Here is a 25,798-nt window from a genome sequence, read left to right on the forward strand (position 1 = left end):
TCCTCCTGTCCCTGACACTCCTTCCTCTGTTGCTCCAGGTGAGTAGAGACCAATTTTGGTACCGTGGATGACCACCTGCAACGTTTTAATACCCCAGGCACTGTGCAATGAACTAGGAGGTAGAGCAGAAGCACTTAACATGTTATTAGGCCAGCTAACTGGGATGTCCCATGAAAGCATGACCTTAAACCTCCAAACTAAGGAGCTAAATTCCATGAGGTTTTTGGTTGCATAGTAGCAGCCTCAGCAGCTACTCTTTTTGCTGTTGTTGTTGTAAATACATCTATCACACAACTTCTGCCAGATCAATTTTGTACAGGTGTACAACTTATTGACGGCAATTACAATAATCAGCTATACAGCCATGAACCTTTTTTTTTTTTAACTAAAGCAATACGGGATTCTTGTCACTTGCCACCAAAGCATCCCCAAAAATGCACACAGTTAAGTCCAAGAGGAGGTGCCAGTTTGTGAGGTTGAGGTTGCCAGGGCAGTGGGAGAAGCAGGAAAAGGAAGCTAGATAGAAAAACCAAAGCTGCTTCGGTAAGAAATGACTTTTTAAAATCACCTTTATTTGTACGCTTATGGTTGTACCTGCGCAAGGAAACAGCCATAATCCCTTACGTAGCGTGGGAAGCTCTTGAACTCCTACTTATATCTTACGCTTAAAATTCATTGCTACAGTCTCATTCCTGTAGCTTAAGATTTATCCCTGCTGGATGCAAGAATCTGTAAGTGGAACAATCCTTTAAACTTCCGACAGTCACTTATATTTCAGTTTGAAGAAAGTATAGAAGCTTTCCTAAGAGTAGGTTGATAAGGAGAAGGCAGCAGAGACCACGAGGGCTCCTGAAGCCAGGGGTAGGATGGGAGCAGTGGGCATAAAGCATAGACTAGAGGCTGGTGGAGTCCAAGGCTGGCCTCACCTACTTCATGGCTTTGTTTGGCACTGGCCCTAAGAATTCTATGGTTACTTTTTCTTATCTGTGTGCCAAGGATAATAACCCCAGTGAAAGACACATGGAGTTTTTTTTTTTTTAAGAAGACAAACCAGTTATATAAACCAAATATTCCTCTGTGCCTTTGCAAAGTAGCTTATCTAATGGCTTTAAGCCTCTGTTAATACTTCATGTGTGCAATCTAAATCAAGACAACCATAACCACCATCCTTAACTCTGTTCTCTTTGGAAAATATCAGACCTTTTCTTATTTGTTTGAAAAAAATCCACAGTGTTAGAGACAACAGTGAATCAATGGAGTTAAAACTTCTTAGTTACAGCATGTACTCTGCCACAGACATCAAAGAAAACAAGCTCTCAGGATCTGCATTCGCTGTTTCCATTGACAGATTATTCAAGCGCTGTCTGAAACGTGCCTTCTGATGTGTTCCTGGAGTCATCCCAGCACAACATTTTCTGTGTTGCTGTAATACTTCACAAAAACAGTGGAAGCTGTAGTCCTTGCCCTGTAAGATACTTGTACATCAACTGGAGATAACGCTTTTGGTTCTTTGGAAGACTGGGTTAAGGTTGTAAGTGCTCGTAATCCCTGGAAGGGATCAAGCATACTGGGAAAGCAGTTCACTGTACTCCTGGTTTCAGTGTTGCTAAATTTAAATGTGCCTCCATATTTTATTCCAAGATCTACTGAGCCTCTGTGGGCTCCTACTCTAATCACTTTTCCGATACTGGCTTTATATCCACCAGCTGCTCTGTGTAAAAAGCTGTGGCAGTCTGCTTCTGTAGAGATTCACAACCTCAGAAACCCATGGGGCAGTTCTACCCTGTCCTATAGGGTCGTTATGAGTCAGAACTGATTCAGCAGCAGCGGGTTTGGTGGTGGTGGTTGTTGTTGATAGAATCCAATAATGTGAAGTACATGGGGACACATACGAAGGTTGGGGTTAGTAGGGGACATCAGAGAAACGTTCATATTGAAACTACATTTGTGCTGGGCCTTGAAGGGTGAATGGGAGTTACTCAGGCAAAGAAGGGGTGAAAGGAATTCCAGGCAGAGAGACCAGCAAGAGCAAGGGCAGAAGAGGTAGTGAATATCCGGAGCATTAAAGAAATTATGCTTTGAAGTCTACACGAGTAACTTCCTGTCAGAGAATGGATGGGTACTGGTTGCTGTGTGGCTTCTCAGCCGTAAGAGTCCAACACATCCTGGTTTTGAATCCAGGTTGTACATCTCCTGGATCTCTGACCTTCCTCAAGATACCCAAACTCTCTGAGACAGATTTTTATCACTTGCCAATAAGAGAATTAATAATTTAGGATGCATCACGTGATTGTAAATTAGGTAACACCTTTTATGGTACATAAACCAAAAATCCATTATAGTTAAGTCAATTCCAACTCATAGCAACCCTACAGGACAGAGTAGAACTGCTCTACAGGGTTTCCAAGGAGCAGCTGGTGGATTTGAACTGCCAACCTTTCGGTTAGCAGCCAAGCGCTTAACCGCTGTGCCACCAGGGCTCCTTATGGTACATGGTGGGTATTCAACAAACATGAGTTCCCCTTTCTCTGTTTTTTCATTGTAATAACACCCAATTCACAGGCTTGTTGTGAATTCTAGAACTACCTCATAGGGTTTCCAAGGTGCATCTGGTGTATTAGAACTGCTGACCTTTTGGTTAGCAGCCCTAGCTCTTAACCACTATGCCATCAGGAATTCCTCTAAACAATATATTACATGCAAGGTACCTGGTACACTGAATGGAACACAGTAGACACTTAGCAAGTGGGAATGCCCTTTCCTTCCCAGAATGCCCAGAATGAAATTACTCTTATCAGAGGTTTTGCTTATAAAAATATCCGTAACAGGCTACTCCCAGACCACATCTTTATCTCCAAAATGGAGCTTTTCAGGCCCCACCCCAGATCTGCTGAATCAGAGGCCCTGGGGGTGGCGACTGTACTCAGTGCTTTAACAGCCCCCCACCTACCAGGTTTGTGATGAGTCACTGATCTTAGCAAACATCCAGCACCACTTCTGAGCCTTCAGTATGGCATCTACTACCTACAGCCCTCATGTCATATCACTATGAGGCAGTTAAGTTAGTTATTTATGTGTCTTTCAAACCAACTAGATTGGAAGTCCCTGGAGGGTAGAACTGTTTCTTATTTGTATTATAGCTCATGGTACTTAACACAGTATCTTCCATACTGTGATAATGATTGACATGTTCCGTGCCAAAGAGTCTAAGGCTCCCCCATTCAACCGTAGAATTAACCACCAATAAATAAAACCTTAACCAAATCACAGGACTGCTGAATCCTTAACAGGATTATAGGACCGCTGATACGGTTTTATGGTTACAAGGCTAAAGCACGTCTGTGGTTTTGAGGTGGTGTCTTAGGGTTCCAGAGGCCTCTTTTGGCTATCTTCCAAGGCTATAGCTGAGCAGAGGGTTTCAGGAGAAGCCACAACAGTGTACACTACCAGGCATTGCCACTAAAGGGTGGTCAGTACTCAGAAAACAGTATAATTGACCCCCAATCAGTGATGGCCCATCCAATGGATTTATCTTCATAATGAAGAGAAAGGACTGTCTCTAAGAAGACAGACGCTCACACAGTCTAGCTTAAAAATGACTCATATGGGAGAGTTTTCATTGCCGGGCCTCAGGATGGGACCATTTTTCTTCCCAGAAATATTCCTTACACAAGACAAAATGACTGAAGGCTCGTAACAGCCAGAACATTGGAGGGATTCTGCCCAGAGAGGGGGATGGGGGCAGGGAAACCCAAAAAGTCATGTGCAGGTAGAATACGGTCCCAGAGGCTGGTGTCACTTTGCGGGGGTACACCCCAAGGTTAGAATGTGGAGAAATGGACTTGCCCAGAAAAAGTACAAGAACATAGGGTAAATACCAGTGACTTACTTGACAAAGACAATTATGGACCCAGGGGCAGGCTGGAGAAATTTTTCTCCCTAAACAAACAAAACCCAAACCCATTGCTGTTGAGTGGATTCAGACTCATGGCAAACCCATGTGCTACAGAGTAGAACTGCTCCATGGGGTTCTCATGGCTATAATCTTTCTTTTTTTCCAATAATATTTTATTGTGTTTTCTGCGAAAGTTTACAAAGAAAATTACGTTCTCATTTAACATTTACTACTTTTTTACACATTAAATGAAGGAGAGAGAAAGTAAAGGTGCTGCCTGGGCCCAAAGAGAAGCGTTTGAGTTTTCTGTATTTATCCTGGGGCAGCGTGGCAGGGCAGCAGTTGCAGACTTCTTCTGTGAAGGGCACATAGAGAATATTTTCTGTGTGGACTGTATGGTCTCTGTTCCAACTACTTAGCTCTGTGATGGTAGCACCAGTGCAGCCACAGATAATATGTAAACAAATGGACGTGACTGTTCCAATAAAACTCTATTTATAAAAAAAACAGGTGGGGACCTGAATTTGGCCTTCAGGGCAGTAGTTTGCTGACCCAGAGGAAACATCAGGTGCTCCTTGGAAACACTAGGGGACAGTTCTACTCTGTCCTATAAGGTTGTTGTGAGTCCGAATCAATTTGATGGCACGAAGGTTTTTTTTTTCTGGTATAGAGGAAGAGGTCCCTGAGTGGCACAAATGATTTGCACTTGGTACTAACTGAAAAGTTGGTGGTTCAAACCCACCCAGTGGCGCTATGGTTATCTGCTTCCGTAAAGATCACAGCCAAGAAAACCCTATGGAGCAATTCTACTCCGCAACACATGGGATCACCATGAGTTGGAATAGACCTGACAGCAACTGGTTTGGTTTCGGTTTAGTACAGAGGAAAAATGCCTGGCTTTAGAAAGCAGTGTTCGTCTCAGAGTCAGACTCCATCACCCACTAGCTGGGAGACCCTGGGCAAATCGCTTAGCTTCTCTGAACCTTGGTTTCCTTATCTGTAAAGCGGAGGTGATAATCTTTAGTGAGGACTAGAAGATGCAGAGTGTTGGGCCCAATACCTGATACCCACTGTCGTGATGTTTCCTCTGGATCACAGCAATAAAGACATCTTATCCAAAGAAAAGTTCTTCCTTGCAGCATGCAAACAACTTGCACAGGCCTCATGTGACTTCAGGTGTTTACAACGGGTAAAGGGCAATTCAAGATTATTATATTTTGGTCATATTGAACACAAGTGATTTTGATTAAAGGGAACTTTTTTTTTTTTTCTTTTCTTTTCGACGGTATTCTAAACTCTAGCCCTGAATGGTTTCAGGGGCCTTGGGAGATACTTTGGCCTGTCCTTGCTTCCTTCTGCCACACTACCTGCTGTCCTTTCTCTAGGACAATCTCCTGGTGAAGTGACCGGCTCTCCTGGGCCTGCGGGGTCAGGCTTCAAGTAAATGAAGAGACACCGTTCTCAAATCACAGGGGCCCGCTCAGCTGGTATGTAACCTCTGGCACCTCGTGATTTCATCATTGTCCTAAATTATACAAGATGCATTTGAAACATTCTGTTCATTAATAAATGCAAAACAGTTCTTCTGCATTTCGCACAGGACGTGGTCTAATCTTGGCATCCAGTAATCAGGACTCCCTTCCAGAGACACTGTTGTTTGTCTCTAATGGCTCTCTCCTCTCTGAGCTCCTACGTGCCTCTGTCTGAAGGGGTGATGATGACCTCATTCAGCACCAAAGCCAGTGCTGTACTTGGTATTTCTTGGTAGGATGGTGTTTCAGAACTAAACAAATGCTAGGCTTGCTGTCCATCACATCAAAACCTAAGATACATACCCAGGAGCTTGGAAAAAGAACAGTTTGCTGCAGACTGTTTAACTCCCCCCAAGTTAGATTTTCTGAAATGCAGACTGCTGACAACCCAAGGTCTGTTCTCTAGGAGCTGTATACCTGTACTCTTGACGGAATGCAACTCTGAGGGAGTCTTTTGTGAGTGTTGGCAAACACTTTGTAATGGTAATGGACATAATGGGACCACTTGGGCTTGAGAAACTGTACTCATGAATGTCAGGAATTTTGCTCTAAGGATCACAGCTATGAGAAGCAACAGGACAACGCTGAGTCTATCTCTTGTTATCTGTTCCTTTTACCTGCTTCATGTCACTGCCACTGCACCTCACTGGACCCCTGCCCCACTGCCTTCGCTGGCTCACCCAGCCACCTTCTGACTTCAACTCTGCCTCCTTCAATCCCACCTCACTGCAGCCAGCTTATTTCTAAAATGCAAATCTGATCATATCATTTACCTGCTTAAAACCTACGGTGGCTCAGCACTGTCATACACGGGCCCTCACTGTTAGCTTCCACCTCCCTGTCTTGCAGACACCTCCTTACTTGACCCCACTCCTCACACCCATGATCTAGACAGTGAGGCTCTTTCAGTGCCTTGACCTTCACTCCTGTGCCTTCATCTATGCTTTTTTTCTCCACCTATACCTAATTTTCTTTATACCTAATGTTATTAACTGTTGTTGAGTTAGGCCCTGATTCTTGGTGACCCCATGTACACTGGAATCAGCCCATTGTGAACCATAGGGTTTTCATTGGCTGATTTTTCAAAGTAGATCACCGGGCCTTTCTTCCTAGTCTATCTTAGCATGGACGCTCCACTGAAACCTGTTCAGCATCCTAACAACATGCAAGCCTCCAATCACAGATGAGTGACCACACATGAGGTGCACCGGCTGGGAATAGAACCTGGGTCTCCACATGAAAGGTAATAATTCTACTACTGAACTAACATTGTCCTCCTGTAACTAATACCTGCTCATTCTTCAAGTATAGACCTAGATGCCTGTGATAACCTTCCTTGACCTGTTGTCCTTCCTCCAAAGTTTGGGCAAGTGTCCCTGTTATGGATTGAATTGTGTCCTCAAAAAGATATGTTGAAGGTAACCCCTGTATCTGTGAAAGTGACCTTGTTTGGAAATAGATCCTTCCTTCGAAGATGTTAAGTTAAGGAGGTCATATCAAAGTAAAAACCAAAAAACCAAACCCACTGCTGTCGAGTCATTTCCAACTCATAGCAACCCTATAGGACAGAGTAGAACTGCCCCATAGAGTTTCCAAGGAGGGCCTGGTAGATTCAAACTGCCAACCTTTTGGTTAGCAGTGGTAGCTCTTAACCACTATACCACCAGGGTTTCCATATCAAAGTAAGGTGGGTACTAATCCCTTCTGAGTGGTATCTTATAAAAGGGGAGAAGGGACACAAAGATAGAGTAACACATAGGTGGAAGAAAATGCATCTATATGACAAAGAACACCAAGAAGCACCTGGGGCTACCGGAAGCTAGAAGAGAACAGGAAAACTCTTCCTCTAGAGTCATCGAGACAGCATGGCTCTGCCGACACCATGAATTCAGGCTCCTAGCCTCTAGAACTGTGAGGCAATACATTTATGTTCCTTAAAGCCACCCAGCTTGTGGTATTTTCTTCCAGCAGCCGTAGCAAACTCAGAGGTCCTATTCTCCCATCATCCCGCTGGTCACACATAATGTAATAAACCCAGTCCTTCCTATTTCCTATTTTATCTCCAGAGCCTGCACAGCGCAATCGTGCAGTAGTTACTGAGGGAACATTTGTTTAATTTATGGCTGACAGGCTCACCAAAAGACTGAAAGAAAGGAATTCCTTCTAAAATCAGTAGCCCTCAACTCTCAGTCTGTACAACATTTAAAATGTATCTTTGCCTGGGCCTCCCCCCTTGAGATTCTAATTCATTTGGTCTGGAACAGGTTCTGGGGAGTGGTCATGTTTTACCAAGCTTCCCTGATGTGCCGCTGGCGTTGAGGACAGCTGTTCTAAATGATGAAACATAGTAAAGGTCATAAGGATACCAAACCTCTGGCCATCGAGTCAATTTCAACTCACGGTAATTCTATAGGACAGAGTAGAATTGCCCCACAGGGTTTCCAAGGAGCAAGCAGTGGATCCGAACTGCTGACATTTTGGTTAGCAGCCGAGCTCTTAACCACTGCACCTCCAGGGCTCTGTCATAAGGATAGATGACTGCAATTCTAGGCCAAAGAAAGAAGGGACATGCACTTTCCCTCAAACTTCCCAGTTCAATATATAGATGGCACCTGAGCTTGAATCCTTAACTTGTTACTGCCTGCAATTCCCCAAGGCTTGATCTTCAGGTATTAGCTAGAGCATGGTCAGGATGAGTGTTCTCACCTGGGACAGTCAGAGACGGCCTGTGATGCTCTGAGCATGCTTAGTAGGTCCCACAGTAACACCTCCCACTTAGAGCCAGAACTCTCCCTGGGTTGCATCTCACTGAGGCAGACACAGCCACTGTGGACAGCTGCCTAATCTGCTTAGGGACCTGGCATTAGCAGGGGCAGCCAACATCTTCCATAAACCCAACCCACCGCCGTCGAGTCGATTCTGACTTATAGTGACCCTATAGGACAAAGTAGAACTGCCCCATAGAGTTTCCAAGGAGCGCCTGGTGGATTTGAACTCCCGACCTCTTGGTTAGCAGCCGTAGCACTTAACCACTACGCCACCAGGGTTTCCAACATCTTCCATATTAGCCCACAACTCCTTGGGCAGCAGTCAAGGTCAGTGATCCCAGATGCTTGGGTAGAGCAGGGCAGCAGCCTGAGTGCCAACCGTGAGTGGGAAAGGGGGCAGCTGGCAGTGTCCAGGCAGGGGCCGGAAACCTGAAGGAAGGATATTATGAGACAAAGTATGAAAAGTGACCTTTCAAACTTATCCTTAGAGGGAAACAGATGGCACTGAGGCAGTTGAAAAGGGAGCTGGTGGCTCAGCCCTGCCATTCTCTTGTTCTAGAATCTCCCCTAGCTTTTGCTGTTATTAAAATAGAAATCAAATGGCAGAGGGAAGCAAAGCTCAGGGACCTTCAAACAGCCCAAGAATCCAATCAGAGTCCGAATTGAGAGCCTTGAGGCCCTCAGTGTTAGGCCCCAAGATAGCTTGTTACACAACCTCTGACGTGGCAGTTCAGCGCAGGTGCTAACTGGGTGATTTCATGTTCTAAAGACCAAGACACACAGCACTAACTGCTGCCTTGCTCCTCACGAGAAGGCATTTTAATTTAGGGTCTAAGGCATCTTTATAGCCAGTAAATAAATAAATAGACCTTCCAAGCAGCAATTCATCTTAAAATCAATTAGTGTTGGGTTCGCTGAAGAACAATGGCCATGGAAGAAACATCTTTCTCACTTTCTCTAGCATCTGCAGGAAGCCAGTCCAAAAGAGGAGCCAAAAATGTAAGGCTCGGGGTCCCTGGCCTCTCTCTGCAGCCTGCCCTTGAGAGGAGAGAGATCAAGAGGCAAACAGCTGTGTGACAAAGCATCCTCTCCCCGTTAAAATAGGGAGCCAAATTAAAACAGCAATCAGGCTAGATTTGCTAGTTAGCTAATTGAAGGCTCTGGTCAGACAACAGGAAGCTCTCTTCACTGGTGTCTGACAGAACCTGCCTCAAGCAAAGCAAAGTTGGCACAAATCACATTAATGGGTGGCATTTAATCCACAGCTTTAAATATTAAACAACACATCAGAAGAGTTAGTCTAAACACGTGACCGCAAGGAGTGGAGGGAGAGGCCAAAACAAAGGGGTCTGGTTCCCTTGCAAAGAAGGTCGAAAAACTCTTTCTCCAACACCGTTGGGGAAAATGGAGAAATGGCTGCATGTTTTTAGTAATTACGCCACTGTTGGTTCTCTAATGTTCGTTCATCAAACTTACCCCACACTTTGCCAAGCAGGGGGAGAAAGCATAGTCTTTTGCAGAACTTCTTGAAGTGACAAAGGAAAATGGCCCAAAGTTCTGAAGTTGGGTCTCAGCGATCTCCCAAACTGGGGTCACTTCTGTGGTGCTGTTCTCTTGCAGCCATGGCTACTGATGAGGGGACAAGACTTTTCCGGGAGCTCCGCAAGGCAGAGAAGAAATTCCACTGAGGAAGTTAATTGTGTCTGAAAGGAGTTTTCTAAGATACACAATTATAATGTCAAAATGCAAGGTGCTAAGAAGGATAAAGGAGCCCTGATGCCACAGTGGTCACACCTCTCCACTGCTAACCAAAAAGTTGGCGGTTTGAACCCACCAGCAGCTTTGAGGGATAAAGGTATGACAGTCTGCTTCTCTAAAGATTTACAGCCTTGGAAAGCCTATGGGGGAAGTTCTATTCTGTTCTATAGGGTCACTATGACTTGGAATTTTCTTGAGGGCAGTGGGTTTTGGGTTAAGGATGATAAACAACTGCCTATTATCTTTGTCAGAGTCCCTGGATGATGCAAACAGTTAACATGCTCAGCTGCTAACCAAAAGGTGGGAAGTTTGAATCCATTCAGAGGTACCCTGGAAGGAAGCCCTGGAGATCTACTTCCAAAAAATCAGCTATTGAGAACCCTAAGGAGCACACTTCTACTCCGACACACATAGGGTCACCATGAGTTGGAATCAACTTGACAGCAACTTCTTTTATTGTCTTTGTTAATGGATAAATGGCATCTACAGACATCCCGTTAAACATGATGGGTTTTGACCAACCAACCTGAGATGGAGTCACTGTCCCTTCTTCACTCATTCATTGGTAAGGTGGGAATAAAGGTGTGAATGACAACAATCTGCTCACGTGTTGATCTCCCCACTGCACGTCTCAGACCTCTATGAATGGTGAGATTTTTCCTAATTCAGCTCTCTGCTTCCAGCATTTAATATCAATTTCATAAATATCTGTGGAATGAATGAATAAGCTCAAAGGAAGATAGACAAGAGGAATACCAGCGAACTCAGATAAGTCAGCCTCAAACTTCCCTAAAATTAGTTACTCCTAAGAAATAAATGAAATGCCTATTGGTCTCATAAACCAAACCCACTGTCATTGAGTCAATTCCGACTCATAGTGACCCTGTAGGACACAGTAGAACTGCCCCATTGGGTTTCCAAGGAGCGCCTGGTAGATTTGAACTGCTGTCCTCTTGGTTAGCAGCCGAGCTCTTAACCACTGCACAACCAGGGGTCCATTGGTCTCATGTCAAGAGCAAAATCTGAAGCCTCGCTCGTTTAGAACTCACAGCAGGTTTTGCATGGACTGCTGAATAGTGACAACTGAAATGGGACATTCTGCCCCTCTGGTAGGAGATTTAATACACTTTTTCTTATGCAAACTATTCAGGTAAGAACATAAGAAAAGTGGAGAGGGAAAAGCAAGGTCCAAGTCCCATAAACCAGCTCTGCCATCAGACAAGGCCACTGAACTGAGCGTAAATCTCAATTACTGCTTCAGCAAATCACTCTGGAAAGACAGTGCAACCGAAATGAAACCATGGATGGAAGCTCTTCAGCAGATAGGCTGGGCAGAAAGATGGTCACAGCAGTTGGAATTAAAATTAAACAAGCTCACTAGTCTAAACCCTGTGATAGGTACAGGGAAGAACTGTTCTTGCCACCTTTCTCCAAATACTTTTATCTTTTTAGTATTCATCAGACCAACAGTCTGATATTTTAAGTGAGCCATTCTTTGTTGAAAAATTTAAAACACATGGTGTGCATTTTAATTTCCCAATAAATTGAGCTGAATCATTATCAGAATATCTTAACAGTAAATACGTTTTTATTTTCTACATTTTATGTAATAAGTTATTGATTCCTGATACTGCATTAGAAGCTTTAATGGTATATTCGTTCTTGTACCTGCTTAGCTAACATTTATCGAGTATCTAATGTGTGCTGAGGAGTCCCTGGGTGGCACATATGGTCAAGCACTTCACTAGTAGCTGAAAGTTTGGCGGTTCGAACCTATTCAGAGGCACCTCTGAAGATAGGCCTGAAATGTGCTTCCCAAAGGTCACACAGCATCGAAAGCGCTATGGAGCAGCTCTACTTGGCACACATTGGGTTGCCACTGACTCAGAATCAACTCGCAAGCAGCTAACAACTATAACGATAGGAGCTAGTCACTGGGTGTGGTGCTAACAACACAAAGAACCAGCCCCAGCCCCAGATCTTGCCAAACTCAAAGGTATATAGTGGGAGGGAGATGTGCAAACATTAACATGGAACTCAACAAGTTCTATCATGGGTATGGGCTATCCATATACTTTGGGGGCAGGGAAAACAAAGGGATTATTAAGCACACCACTTTGTGTGTGTGTGTGTGGGCGCGCATACAAACAGATTTCTTACCCCATTGCTTTAACAACTGCACTTCTCAGAGTATACCGAAATTATTTATTCTCTACTCATCTACCCAGCAGGTCCTTGATCCCTAGAAGGAAGAGATTATAATTTGTCTTTTTATCACTAGTGAATTTCAAAATTCCTCATACCTGGAAAATTTCCCCATAAACTGAAGGTCAACTAGATTGTATGTCTAGAGTTACATGTTTAAAAAAATGATTTCTGGTGAGTCTTTGTGAAGGCTGAGGACGAATCTTTGTGATGGTTTTAAGCAGAGGGAAAGAGGGTTCATAACAACAGCAATGATAGATTAACTCTGGTTAACACATTGCTGTACCACCGTCCCGCTGTATTTCTCCCAGATGATTGTAAATTGGGACACCTCATAAATCCCCAGGCTTTTTCTTTCCTGTGGCCACTTATTATAGTGTCCCAGGGCAGAAGAGCACTTTCCAAACTAAAGTAATTGTGAGCCATTTATTATCCTTAAAGGGAAACCTGTCAACCACCACAGCTACAAAGCTGAGACAATTCAAACAGCTCAGAGTGCTCTAATTCTGCAAAATTCTGACAGTGATCTGGTGGTTTGGAGCCTATCGGCCCAAGGAAGATCTGAAATGGATCATGTGTTTCTCCACTCAATGAAAAAAACAAACCAAAAAACAAAAACTAGTTGCCATTGAGTTCATTTAGGCTCATGGCAGCGCCATGTGTGTCAGAGTAGAACTGTGTTCCATAGGGTTTTCAGTCGCTGATTTTTTGGAAATAGATCACCAGGCTTTTCTTCTGAACTGCCTCTGGGTGGACTCAAACCTCCAACCTTTTGGTTAGTAGCTGAGTATGTTAACCATTTGGACTACCCAGAGACTCGGTTCAACTCGATATCTCTCCCTTTCTGCTCATTTGCTATACCTTTCACAGCTGATGAAGCCAGCTGTTCCAACAGTTTGCAGAAATTCATCAGATCTGTCATACTTTCACTTGACTGTGGTCCCTTTATTTACTGATGTGTCCTTTGGAAGAAGAAGCTGGATGGCAGTTATGTGGCATATGTACCATCATTCCCTTCTCCATGCCAGTGGCAGACATCATTAATCTATTACAGAACTTTTTTCTGCTGAACCAGGACTCTGCCTGTAGGCAGATATTACCAATCAATTGAATGTATTCACAATAGCACCCATTCTCCCTCTCTAAAGGAGCTGATGTTGGTGAGCACTAGTTAACCTTACCTAATTCATAAGACGGGTTTAATAACTTTTGCATCAGATTTTCTTAAAAGTCACCAATACCCATCAACCAAATTTCTTTGAGGAGTAGCCTCAGCCCCTTTGGGGCCTTAACCTGTGTTCAATTTTATGTCTTTGTGAACACTGTTCTATCCAATAGTTAAACAGTATTTCTACATCACTCACCATCTTGGCTATTGAGGCCAGTACCGGTACCTCTGGGAAAAGTGCACCATTCATGATAAGGACCTAGCCATTGGCTCTACAACAGTGCCAAGACTCGGAAGGACCTTGACACATGTTTGCTAAAAGAGCAAAATACTGGGCAGACATTGTCTTCTTAGGTCAAATTATAAACCTTTGATGTCAAACATGATCACCTTTTTCCTTTTTTCTAAATTTCAATGATTTTGTAACACTGGAAAAAAATTGACTATAACCAATATTTTAGGAACTTTCTTAAAATACAATTTGGGTGGAATTAATTTTTTTAGAAGTAATGTTTATAACTAAATGCTAGTGCTAACTCTTCATTAAAAACAAATGAAATGTTTTTCAAAATGATATAATTTGCTTTAAAGTTGAGTTATATTGGAGATTCAATGTTCTGTTAAGTGTTGTTATTTTTCTTAAGATAAAGTGAGAAAGATGGGAAAAAAGATAAGGCATGCATCATTTAAAGTGCTGCAACCAAGAGAAGCTTCAGAAGGAAATAAATGCTACACTACACTACAGAAGCTTGAATTTCTTATTTAAGAAAAGTATATACTGTATAGGGAGCACTGGTGGCTCAGTGGTTAAGTGCTCAGCTGTTAACTGAAAGGTCGGCAGTTTGAACCTACTAGCCACTCCGAGGGAGAAAGATGTGGCAGTCTGCTTTTGCAAAGATTAAACCAAAAACACCAAATCCATTGCTGTCGAGTCAATGCCGACTCACAGCACCCTATAGGGCAGAGTAGAACTGTCCCATAGGGCTTCCAAGAAGCGACTAATGGATTCAAACTGCTGACCTTTTGGTTAGCAGCTGAGCTCTTAACCACTATGCCACGAGGGCTCCTCCATAAAGATTAAAAAAAAAAAAAAAACCCATTTAAAGGCCACCAGGGCTCCTCCATAAAGATTACAGCCTTGGAAACCCTATGGGGCAGTTTGACTCACCCTTGGAAACCCTATGGGGGCAGTTTGACTCACCCTTGGAAACCCTATGGGGGCAGTTTGGCTCTGTCCTATAGGGTAGCTATGAGTTGGAATTGGCTTGAAGGCAATGAGTTTGGCTTTTTGGTTTTGATACACGTCATATGAGACCCTACTGTATATTCCATTCTCAAATTATAACATATTTTTTTTAAAACTGAGAACAAATTTAACACCCATCTTCTCTTCCACCCCATCAGGCACAGCCTTAAGTATCAAGTGACATGATGCTTAGAAAGCACCTTTATCTGTCAAAGGTGACAGAATAATGACTTCTAGCATTTACTGGGTGATTACTAAGTGGAGGTGCAGTGCTCTAAGATCAGTTGCTTTAAAACTCATTAAATCTTCATAACAATCCAACCCAATAGGGTCTATTCATTTTCTGAGGGGGGTTCCAGAAACCAAGGTTTAGGGATTTTACACTGGTAAATGATAGGGGGAAAACTGAATCCAGGTTCCATGTGCTTTAACCATTTAAAACTTACAATTAAAATATTATGCTACAGTTGATTGCAGAACATAAGACTTGAGTAAAAAAGGTTTACAACTTCAACTTACGGTTAATGAATGCTACTGCACTAAGTGGGTGAAAAGATTAGTGAGCAATGCATAGCTTCTAATGAGTTGTAAGTACTCAAACAGTAAGTAAACATAAATAAAATCCAGCCAACACGAGAATTTTATGATTATTATTTTTACAATGGAACCTGGGAATTAGCATGAGCACCTGAGAAGTGAAAATCAGGTATGTTCTGGGGTGGACCAAAGATGATGTCTGCTCTGCAAAATGGTGTCTGCTGCTGGGATAACCAGAACTGCCATCCCCCAAAACAAATGCCTGAAGACCTACAGGAGCCAAAAGTGATCAAAGATTTTAGGAGCAAAAGGGGACAAGTGTCACTGAAGATGGTACAGAAGATGACACTCCCAAAGTGAAGCCTGCTGACTTCAATTAATTGGTAACCATCAATTTTTGTGTGCAGGTTGGTAACTATGGGCTTCTATGTACAGGTGCACAAGGATTGATGGAATGCTGAAAATGTTACAATGTATCTACTGGCATTGCCTAAATTTCTTTTTTCTGAGCTCTCACATTGTAAAAGTGTTTTCCTTGCCTTTGAATGTAAAAATACGAGAAGTCCTTGCCCTCAAGGACTTATCACAATTCCAGACCAATAATTGTATTACCCAAAAGAGCAAGTGAGATCTCCAAAAGATCTCAGGAAGAGTCTTGGGAAGTAATGGGAAAAATGAATGCTAGTACTGGATGAATGAATGAACAAACAAATCAATCAATAAATAAATGGGAGTGAGCTACAAGTGAAGGGAAGTAATAGGAAAAAATCAAGGCTAGAATTGAATGAATGAATAAAAACCAATTAAGTCAATGAATAAACGGGAGTGAGCTAGAACTGAAGAAGGCTTTGCTCAATGAACACTGGGTATACCCCATCTTCTGTATAAGGCATTGTACTAGACAATGGGAAAGTGGGGGTGAGGTGGGTACAAAGAAGTATAGGACTCAACTCGAACTCAAAATCCTAGAATTTTTGACTGGGTAGAACGTTAGAGGTCAGGTTGCAGCTGATCCCAAGACAAAATTTAGTGACTTGCTCAGAATCAGACACACTAGCTAGTGGCAGAGCATGGATTTGAACCCATAGCTCCCGACTACTACCTGCTCGATGCTGTCTTCCTGGCACTTTTAGTAGCATAAGGCAGAGATGCCAAATGATCACTCTTAAGCACTGCAGTTCAAAAAAAGGAGGGGTATAAACACATGAAAAAGCAGGTTCTGGGTGGGGACTTGCACGATAGGTATGATTTAGATCTAAAAAGAGGCCTGAGTGGGTTAGGGCTTTCCAGGTCAATAGACAATTTTTCAAGATCAGCCTGGCTTTAGTAAAAGGTAGAAGGAAAAAAGGGAACATCGGAATTGGGCGGAGCTGAGTTTGACTCTTGGCTCCCTCACTTACCATCTGTGTGTCCTTGAGCAAATTTCTGAACCTGTCTAAGCCTCAGATTCCCCATCTATAAACCGGAGATTACAGTTCACAGCTTGCAGTGTGCTGTCAGCATTAAAAGAGAGAATGTTTGTAAAGCAGCTTTTATGGGGCCAGGCATAAATGATGGCTAGTGTTTATCACCACTCACTTAGGTAGAGGTGGCGGCAATGCAGGTAGAGGTCAAACTGGGTGCACTTAACTACCAAGTACAAAAGGTCAAACTGTATCTTTCAAGAAGTTGTGAAAACTTGAGATCTTTGAGTGAAGGAATGATGTGATAAAGTCAGAGACTAGTAACTAAACCAGGACACCTGGTGTCTACCTGGCTTCCTGTCTTCCTTCTCATACTGCCACCTGCGTGACCTTGAGTACTTCCTCTTACCTCTGTATTTTCTTTCCAAAATGGATTTAAGCACCCCCCTGTAACTTCTGACTAGAGTATTTTGGATGGGCAAGTGAGAATACATCCTCTACAGCAATGGGTTTTGTATTTTTACGAAGCAGCTGCTCCTAGAGTCTCTGGCCAGGAGCTGTCAATGGAACTTCTAGTAAGAGAGAGAAAGGTGTTGTCTGCCAGTATCAACTGTCCACATGGTGTTAGGCAGAAGGAGTATATTTCAAAGAGAACAATAAAGAATGGTTGTGCTCAGCTGTGACATCCCACTAAAAGGACCAATACCCGGTGCTACTGAGTCAATTCTGACTCATAGAGCCGCATATGCTTCACAGTAGAATTGTGCTCCACAAGGTTTTCTTAGCTGTGATCTTACAGAAGCAAATTGCCAGGTCTTTCTTCTGTGGTGCCACTGGGTAGGTTCAAACTGCCAACCTTTTGGATGAGAGCAAATGGTTTGTGTCACTCAGGGACCTACTAAAAGAACAGCACCTCACTAAGTAGAGCTGAGACCTTTTCTCTACAACTTCAATGTCAATGTGTCCCTTCCTTACTGCCCCATCTAACAAATAGAAAAAGGAATAAAGGAGAAAATTTGTATGCCAAACCAACATGGTGCAACAGGTGAATGAAATGAAAGGGAAAACAATAAATAAAGGCAAAATAAGGTAATATAAATATTGCATGGAACTATATTAAGACCTTTCTTCAGTTTAAAATTCATTTAGTAAAGAAAAAGCAAGATCGTAAACAGTTGCTCTTTTGGCATAATAGCTTCTGAAGGAACATCTCAAAATACTTTACTGATACAAGTGCATTTTGGCTCAAGGCATGAGTAGGAAGCAGTTAGGCTCCATACGCCAGTGTATAAATGGTAAGAACCAAAGTGCAGAGAAACGATGCAGTTGTATAAATACACTGGTCACATGCCTTAGGCATAATCCCAAGGTGCCTTCCAAGGAACCAGAAGCCAAAGCGTCCTCTCCTGCAGAATCCTCCTCTGTTAGGATAACCCCAAGTCATACTGGTGTTTCTCAAGGACTCTCCTTGCACTCTCATCAGCTAACTTTCAGCTATTTGTCTTTGGCTAACTGGGTTTCTAAGGTGGCTCTGCAAACTGCTCACTCCCCACACATCATTAATCAGTACCAAACTAAACAGGCCCTGGGCCCAGCTGAGAATACAGTGGCTTGGCTCACCACCCCAACAGCTAATGAACAAACGTGAGTGATGACTGTTGGGCAAATACACCATGTGAGAATGCGAGTCGGCTAAACGAGTATTTCTTCAGATGTTACCTCCTGGAAGGTTGTGTGACAAATATTGACATCCAAATTGTTTCACATATATAGTCATTTTCCAACGCAGCAAAGCTTGGGGGCATTTATTTAAAGTGTTACATTTCGAGGTGGATAAAGTTTGGGTCATTTAGGGAGTCTACTCAGCAACTTCTCTGATACTGACTAGATGTACTTGAGCTATAATAATCTTCTCTTAGCAAAGGAAACCATAAGGGTGTGGGCTTGTTGGTAATTTTGTTAAAAAGGACATGAGAGGCTCCTCATGACAACAAAAAAGGTGCCTGCCATGTCTACATCTCATTAGGAAAATCCCTGCTTTAGAAAAAAAAATGGTGTGCCCACAGAAAATCATTCTGTGACGGAAGCACATTTAACGATCTCTAATCTTAAACATGAAACCCTAGTTGCATAGTGGTTAAGTGCTACAGCTGCTTACTAAAAGGTTGGCAGTTCAAATCCACCAGGTGCTCCTTGGAAACTCTATGGGGCAGTTCTACTCTGTCGTATAGGGTTGCTATGAGTCCGAATCAACTTGATGGCAACAGGTTTGGTTTTTTTTTTTTTAAATCCTAAATGCCCCCGCATGTCTGTCAGTTTGTCGTACTGTGGGGGGTTGCGTGTTGCTGTGATGCTGGAAGCTATGCCACCAGTATTCAGATACCAGCAGGGTCACCCATGGAGGACAGGTTTCAGCTGAGCTTCCAGACTAAGACAGACTAGGATGGACCTGGAAGTCTACTTTTGAAAAGAATTAGCCAGTGAAAACCTTAGGAATAGCCACATCATGATAAATGGTGAGAAGAATGAAGTTGTCAAGGATTTCATTTTACTTGGATCCACAATCAACACCCATGGAAGCAGCAGTCAAGGAATCAAAAGACGCATTCCACTGGGCAAATCTGCTGCAAGGGACCTCTTTAAACTGCTGAAAAGCAAAGATGTCACTTTGAAGACTAAGCTGTGCCTGACCCAAGCCATGGTATTTTCACTTGCATCATATGCATGTGAAAGCAGGACAGTGAATAAGGAAGACTGAAGAAGAATTGATACCTTTGAATTGTGTTGTTGGCAAAGAATATTAAATATACCAAGGACTGCCAAAAGAACAAACAAATCTCTCTTGGAAGAGGTACAGCCAGAATGCTCCTTAAAAGCAAGGATGGTGAGACTGTGTCTCACGTACTTTGGACATATTGTCAGGAGGGATCAGTCTCTGGAGAAGGACATCATGCTTGGTAAAGTACAAGGTCAGTGGAAAAGAGGAAGACCCTCAACAAGATGGATTGACACAGTGGCTGCAACAATGAGCTCAAGCATAACAACGACTGTAAGGATGGCGCAGGATGCTGCAGTGTTTCATTCTGTGGTACACAGGGTCCCTATGAGTCAGAACCAACTTGACGGCACCTAACAACAGCAACAACAACAACAATCCTAAATGGGAAACCCGGGTGGCGTAGTGGTTAAGAGCTACAGCTGCTAACCAAAAGGCTGGCAGTTCAAATCCACCAGGCGCTTCTTGTAAACTCTCTGGGGGTAGTTCTACTCTGTCAATAGGGTCACTATAAGTTGGAATCAACTTGATGGCAATAAGTTTGGTTTTTTGGTTTTTTTTTTAATCCTAAATGCTACCAGGGATTAGGTAAATCATAGGAGAAAGGGAGGGGAGACTTCCTGAGATCTTTTGAAAGGGATTTATTTTTGAATACCCAGACTAATCATAATAGTTAGAGCTGCTAAGAGACAAACCCTAAGGGTATTCCAGGGTATATACTTACCTACAGTGGGTGGCCCTAGCAGCACAGTGGTTAAGAGCTCAGCTGCTAACCGAAAAGGTTGGCAGATTGAATCCACCAGCCACTCCTTAGAAATGCTATGGGGCAGTTCTACTCTACCCTGTAGGGTCACTAGGAGTTGGAATCAACTAGATGGCAACAGATTTATAGTGGGTAGGGGAAAAGTGATAAATGGAGTTGCAAGAAACTAGATCACTGGGAAGTAGCTAAATGGGTCGTATTTTTTCTTGCTTTGTTATTTTGATATATTTCCTAAGGTACTTTAATGATATACAATGAAAATAGCATGTGCTATAGAACAGATCTATACAGGTGAGTTGCTTATCACCTCTGAGCCTCAGTTTCCTCCTCTGTAAAATGGGACAATTGGCAGTATTAAATGAGATGCAAATGAAAACACCTAAAATAATTGCTGATACATAGCAGGTGCTCAGTAAATATTAGCCTTCCCCTTTTTTAATAGACTTTGCTTTCTGGAGCAGTTTTAGCTTTACAGAAAAATTGTGCAGATATACAGTTTCCATATATTTCCTTCCTCCTGCACACTATTTCTCCCGTTAGTAACATCTTGCATTCCTGTGGTACATTTGTTGCAATTGATGGACCAGTAGTGAGACATTATTATTAACTAAGGACCACAGAGTATATTAGGTTTCACAGTTTTGGTTGTACAGTCCTATGGGTTTTGACAAATGCATAATGTCATGTATCCACCATTAGCGTATCCTACAGAATAGTTTCGTTGTCCTAAAAATGTCCTGTGTTCTTCCAATCATCCTTTTCCTCTTCCCCCAAACCTCTGACAACTACTGATCTTTTCACTGTCTCTACAGTTGTTTCATTTTCCAAAATGTCATATAGTTGGAATCATACAATCTGTAGCTTTTTCAGACTAGCTTCTTTCACTTAGCAGTATTTAAATTTCCTTCATGTCTTTTCGTGGCTCGACTGGACCTGTTTTCCAGGTTCATCCATGCTATGGCATGTATCAAGACTTCACTTCTCTTTATGACTAATATTCCATTGAATGTATGCACCACATTTTGTTTATTCACTCATCTGCTGATGAATAGTCCTGCGATGATCACTGGTGTACAGGTATCTGTGTTTCTGCTTTTAACTCTTTTAGGTATATATTTATGAGTGGAATTGCTGGGTCATATATGGTGGTGTAGTGGTTAAGTGCTACGGCTGCTAAACAAAGGGTTGGCAGTTCAAATCTGCCAGGCGCTCCTTGGAAACTCTACGGGGCAGTTCTACTCTGTCCTATAGGGTCGCGATGAGTCGGATCGACTCGATGGCACTGGGTTTTTCTGGGATGTTAAGTCTATGTTTAACTTTTTGAGAGTCTACCAAACTGTTTTCCATAGTAACTGCATCATTTTATATTTCCACCAGTGGTGGGTGAGGGATCCAATCTCATAGCCATCCTAGTGGTGGTGAAGTTGTTTCTCATTGTGGTTTTGATTTGTATTTCCCTAATGATGTGTGTAATTTATAAATTCACATTTGTCTTATTCATTCGACTGGCTTCCTCAAGGGATACTCAGTGCACAGCAAGTACTCAATAAATATTAAATGAATAAAGGAATGCTTTAAGAAACCTTTGTATCTGGGGGACTCTGCTGATCTGAAGGACAACTTACGGCATTAGAATAGAGGAGTGTCAACAACAGGATTAAGTGGGAGAACAAAATGTGTGAGAAAGTTGACTTCAGGGGAACTTGTACAGAGCTTGTGCAAAAGGAATCAAAATAAGGAGGTGAACCCTGCAGAATGTTTATTTTCTTATGATAATAAATGTCTTGAGTTGAGTTGTGCACACAGAAAGAGCTTGACCAAGGTGAGCAGAGGGTGTAGTGGAGAATGAAGTCTGTGCACATCCCCGTGACTGTCCTTACCTAATGTACTCCATAGACCCTGTCTAATGATGATAATGAATTTAGACAAGAAATAACACATACAAGTCAAGAAACTGTAACAGAGCCAAAACAACATGTTTTCTATCAGCCCTATCTCAGAAGGAAGTCTGGGTAGGAGTTTGTGACATAAAGAATGAGGTCATGAGGAAAAGGTTTTGAGCAATGTATAAGAACCAAACCCACTGCTGTCGAGTTGATTCAACTCATAGCGACCCTATAGGACAGAGTAGACTGCCCCATAGGGTTTCCAAGGAGTGGCTGGTGGAACTGAACAGCTGACCTTTTGGTAAGCAGCCAACCTGTTAACCTGTGTACCACCAGGGCTCCTGAGTAATGTACAGAAGACATAAAATGAGCCTGTACGCTACAATTTCTGGGTATTGCAAGTGTTCGCTCATTTCCTACTGACTTGTGTTGATAATAAATCATGTGGTTGCAACTGTTGTTGTTAGCTGCCGTCAAATCGGCTCCCAAATCATGGTGACTCCATACACAACTGGAAAAAATACTGCCTGGTCAGACCAGACCGTTGTGATCCATAGGTTTCCACTGGTAGATTTTCAGAGTAGGTTAACAGGCCTTTCTGCCTAGTCCACCTTAGTCTGGAAGCCCTGCTGAAGCCTGCTGAGCGTCATAGCAACACGCAAGCCTTCGCTGACAGATGGGTGGTGGCTGGTCATGAGGCACATTGGCTGGGAATCTATCCTGGTTTCCTACATGGAAGGTGAGAATTCTACCACTGAACCGCCAATACCTCTAACTGGGAAGGGCTTTAATATTTTTTATAAATAGCATCCTTATTTGGGCCAGAAATCTTAAAGTCATCTGAACACCTTTCTCTTCCTCACCCTCCATGTCCAATCAAGTTGTGAGCGTTCCACCTTCTCATTATTCTCCTGCTTCGCCTTTTGATTTCCACTCCTACTTCCTCAGCCTTAAGTTGAGGTTGAACATCCCTTACCTGGATTATATCAGCAGCCTCCTATCTTATGCCTCAGGCTCAACCCTTCCATCCCTTCTCCACAGAGTGATCAGTGTGACCAGCTCAGCACAAATCTGACCAGGTCCTTTGTTTTAAAACGCTCCAAATTCTCAACAAAATGAAGGGCAAACTCCTTAATTTCACAAAAGATGTCCTCCATCTCTGGCCTCTGCCTGTACCTTTCATTTTTATCACCTGCCATCTCCTATTTCAGATGCTGCCTTCTGGAAAAACCAAGCTATCAGCCATTTCCTGTACACTCCTTCTTCTTTGATGCTGATGCATCTTCTGGAAAATACCCCCTCTTTACCAGAGTAACTGCTGCCTGTCCTTTACTCAGGCAGGCTTGTCACTCCTCAAAACCCTGATCTCACTGTATCAAAAGTTTTAGTTTAAGCGAACGTCTCCCCCCACCCTATTATTTGATTCTCTGGGTAAGGATATTTTCCATCCATCACAGTATCCCTAGTACCTGATATTGCCTAGCCTACTGGAGATTGGTAGAGTACTCATTTTTTTCTGGTTGGGAGATTCTGAAAGCATCATGGAGTAGATATTTAGCTGTTGCAGTACATGGATTAAAAGTAATGGGTTCTCTGGAGACTTGGACTAAAGGATGACTGAAGCTGGTCAATAGTAGCTGGCTGTAGGACGCTATCCGGAAACGAAAGGGTAAAGAGAAAAACAGTTCACCAGTAAAAGTTCTGACTTTTCACGTGAAGAATACGAACAACAACAAAGACAAAAAAAAAAAAGCCCAGTTGCTGTTGAGTCAATTCTAACTCATGGCAACTCCACGTGTGTCAGAGCAGAACTGTGCTCTATAGGGTTTTCAATAGCTAATTTTTCTGAAGGAGATCTTAATGTCTTTCTTCTGAGATGCCTCTGAATGGACTTGAACCTCCAACTTTTCAGTTAGCAGGCGAGTACGTTAACCATTTGCACCACCGAGGGGTTCCTCCAGAAAAAATGAAGTCATGCTTAATTCTATGACTCTTGCCCCTGTAATATGGGAGTGTCAGCTGGCTGGATGACAATCCATCTTTCGCTGGATCAGCTCTCCCAAAGCATAACATTATCTCTTCATCAAGAACATTATTTGTGGCAAAAGAAGCTAATTACTTACATGTGCTATGTCTAGGTAACTCTGCTAAATCTCCTTATGCGTACATTTGTTTTTCAAAATGAATGTCTTAACATGAAGTTTAAGGATATTAATATCTGAGTTTGCTTATGTAAAACAGGGATGGTAATACTGATCCCACAGCATAATAAAATCAGTTATTGTACATATGAAAGTACTTCATATACTGTAAAGCACTATACAAATGTACATTCCTAGTCTTTGTTGTTTTAGAGGATCAGAAGCATTTCAGTAAATTGCCTCCTCAAGATTCTAGAGCCCAAGTTGTGAAATTCTGACAGCTTTCGTTTAACAAAACACAGACTGTTAAACGATTGGCCCCAGTAATAAGAAAGTAAACCTAAATACACCTATTTGTGATAGTTGCTCTATCTTGTTTGGGATACCAGTCATAATATACTCAAATCTGAAATTAAACTGTTCAACAACATTATTCAATACGTTTGTTCTTTTATTAAGAAATAGGATGGGGAAACTGATTTAATCCTTTCAGGGATTATACCTGGAAGAGTGAAAACAGAAGGATAACCAGAACTGACATCACTTTCAGCCCCTGTTTGTGTCCCCGAGATGCACATTCCATGAGCAGAAAAGACCCTTTCATGCATGCAAACCTCTTCAGCTTGAAGCATGGAAAGAATTCATGAATGAAGATGGGAAGCCAAGTAGAATCAACAACTTGGGGAGCCAGGAAGCCAGACTGCTGTCTTCCAATTCTTCTATCTGAGGCAAAACCAAAAATAGTATGGGTTTGTGTTGGCAATACAGGAAATCAAAGCAAGGAAGATGCCAACAGCTGATGAGTCAGGCAAATGACCTCATCAATGAGCTGGTTGAATTCAGCTCTCAATGACAGATGATGTCGCAACGACTCAAAAGCAGGAGGGAAGGACGAGAGGGAAGGAAAAGGACAGAGGCATCAACATGATGTCCAGCACAAGACAGAACTACTTTCAGTGAAATTCCTTCCCAAGATAGCAAGTGCTTAAATGACGTTTTGGGAGAATAATTTTTAATAGATGTAGTGCTTGCATAGAGGCATCACTACGTAGTAAGAAGAGCCATCTTTGGAGCTGGAGAGCTCTGGGACCGAACACGAGCTTTTCCACATAACCCTTCTGGGGTTCAGTTTTCTCACCTTTAAAGTGGATACAATAATCCCTCCTTCCAAATGCAGCTGTAAGGATTAAAGAAGATACACCGAGCACAGTGGCTACACGGAAACAGGTGTTCAATAAATGTATGAATTCCCTCCTCCCTAAGCCCAGTAGACAAGAAGCTTAGTTTAGGTAACTCTTTTGATGTTGCTTTGTTCTCTAATCATTTCAAATCATAACATTATTGCAGGAGTGGGGAGATTAGAGATCAGCTAGTTCAGCCTTCTAGCCAAGCCAGTGATGATCTCCGCCACACTCCTGATGACGGTTGCTCTGCCTGCCTGCTAGAACAGGTCCTGTGACATGCAGCTTTAATTGTGAGAACATTTTACTGCTGCTGTTAAAATGTGCCTACCTTACAAGGTTTTATAAATTCATGTACAAGCCTTTTTTCAAAATATAAAGCACTCTATAAATGTAACCTAAGCAGAAAGATTAAAATACATCAGTTTATATTAAGTAGTCTAGTTCTCAGAAGCCCTGATGGCACAGTGATTAAGAGCTTGGCTGCTAACCAGAAGTCTGGTAGTCTGAATCCACCAGCCGCTCCTTGGAAACCCTAC

At 42.6% G+C, this 25,798-nt stretch overlaps 1 protein-coding gene across 7 annotated transcripts in view; it reads right to left on the reverse strand.

The window, feature by feature from the left end:
* Nucleotides 1-25,798, reverse strand: part of ELMO1 (engulfment and cell motility 1) — a 644,335-nt gene that overhangs the window by 71,716 nt on the left and 546,821 nt on the right. The window contains exon 1 of one of the 7 annotated variants that reach the window (XM_023544290.2): nucleotides 10,480-10,629. The exons of the other annotated variants lie outside the window; for them this stretch is intronic. Coding sequence (XP_023400058.1) covers nucleotides 10,480-10,512 — 33 coding nt within the window. The 5' untranslated portion in view covers nucleotides 10,513-10,629. Of the gene's footprint in view, nucleotides 1-10,479; nucleotides 10,630-25,798 lie in introns of those variants that run through there. 7 annotated transcript variants of the gene reach the window in all.

Source organism: Loxodonta africana, chromosome 8 (genome assembly GCF_030014295.1).
Source record: "Loxodonta africana isolate mLoxAfr1 chromosome 8, mLoxAfr1.hap2, whole genome shotgun sequence".
NCBI lineage: Eukaryota > Metazoa > Chordata > Mammalia > Proboscidea > Elephantidae > Loxodonta > Loxodonta africana.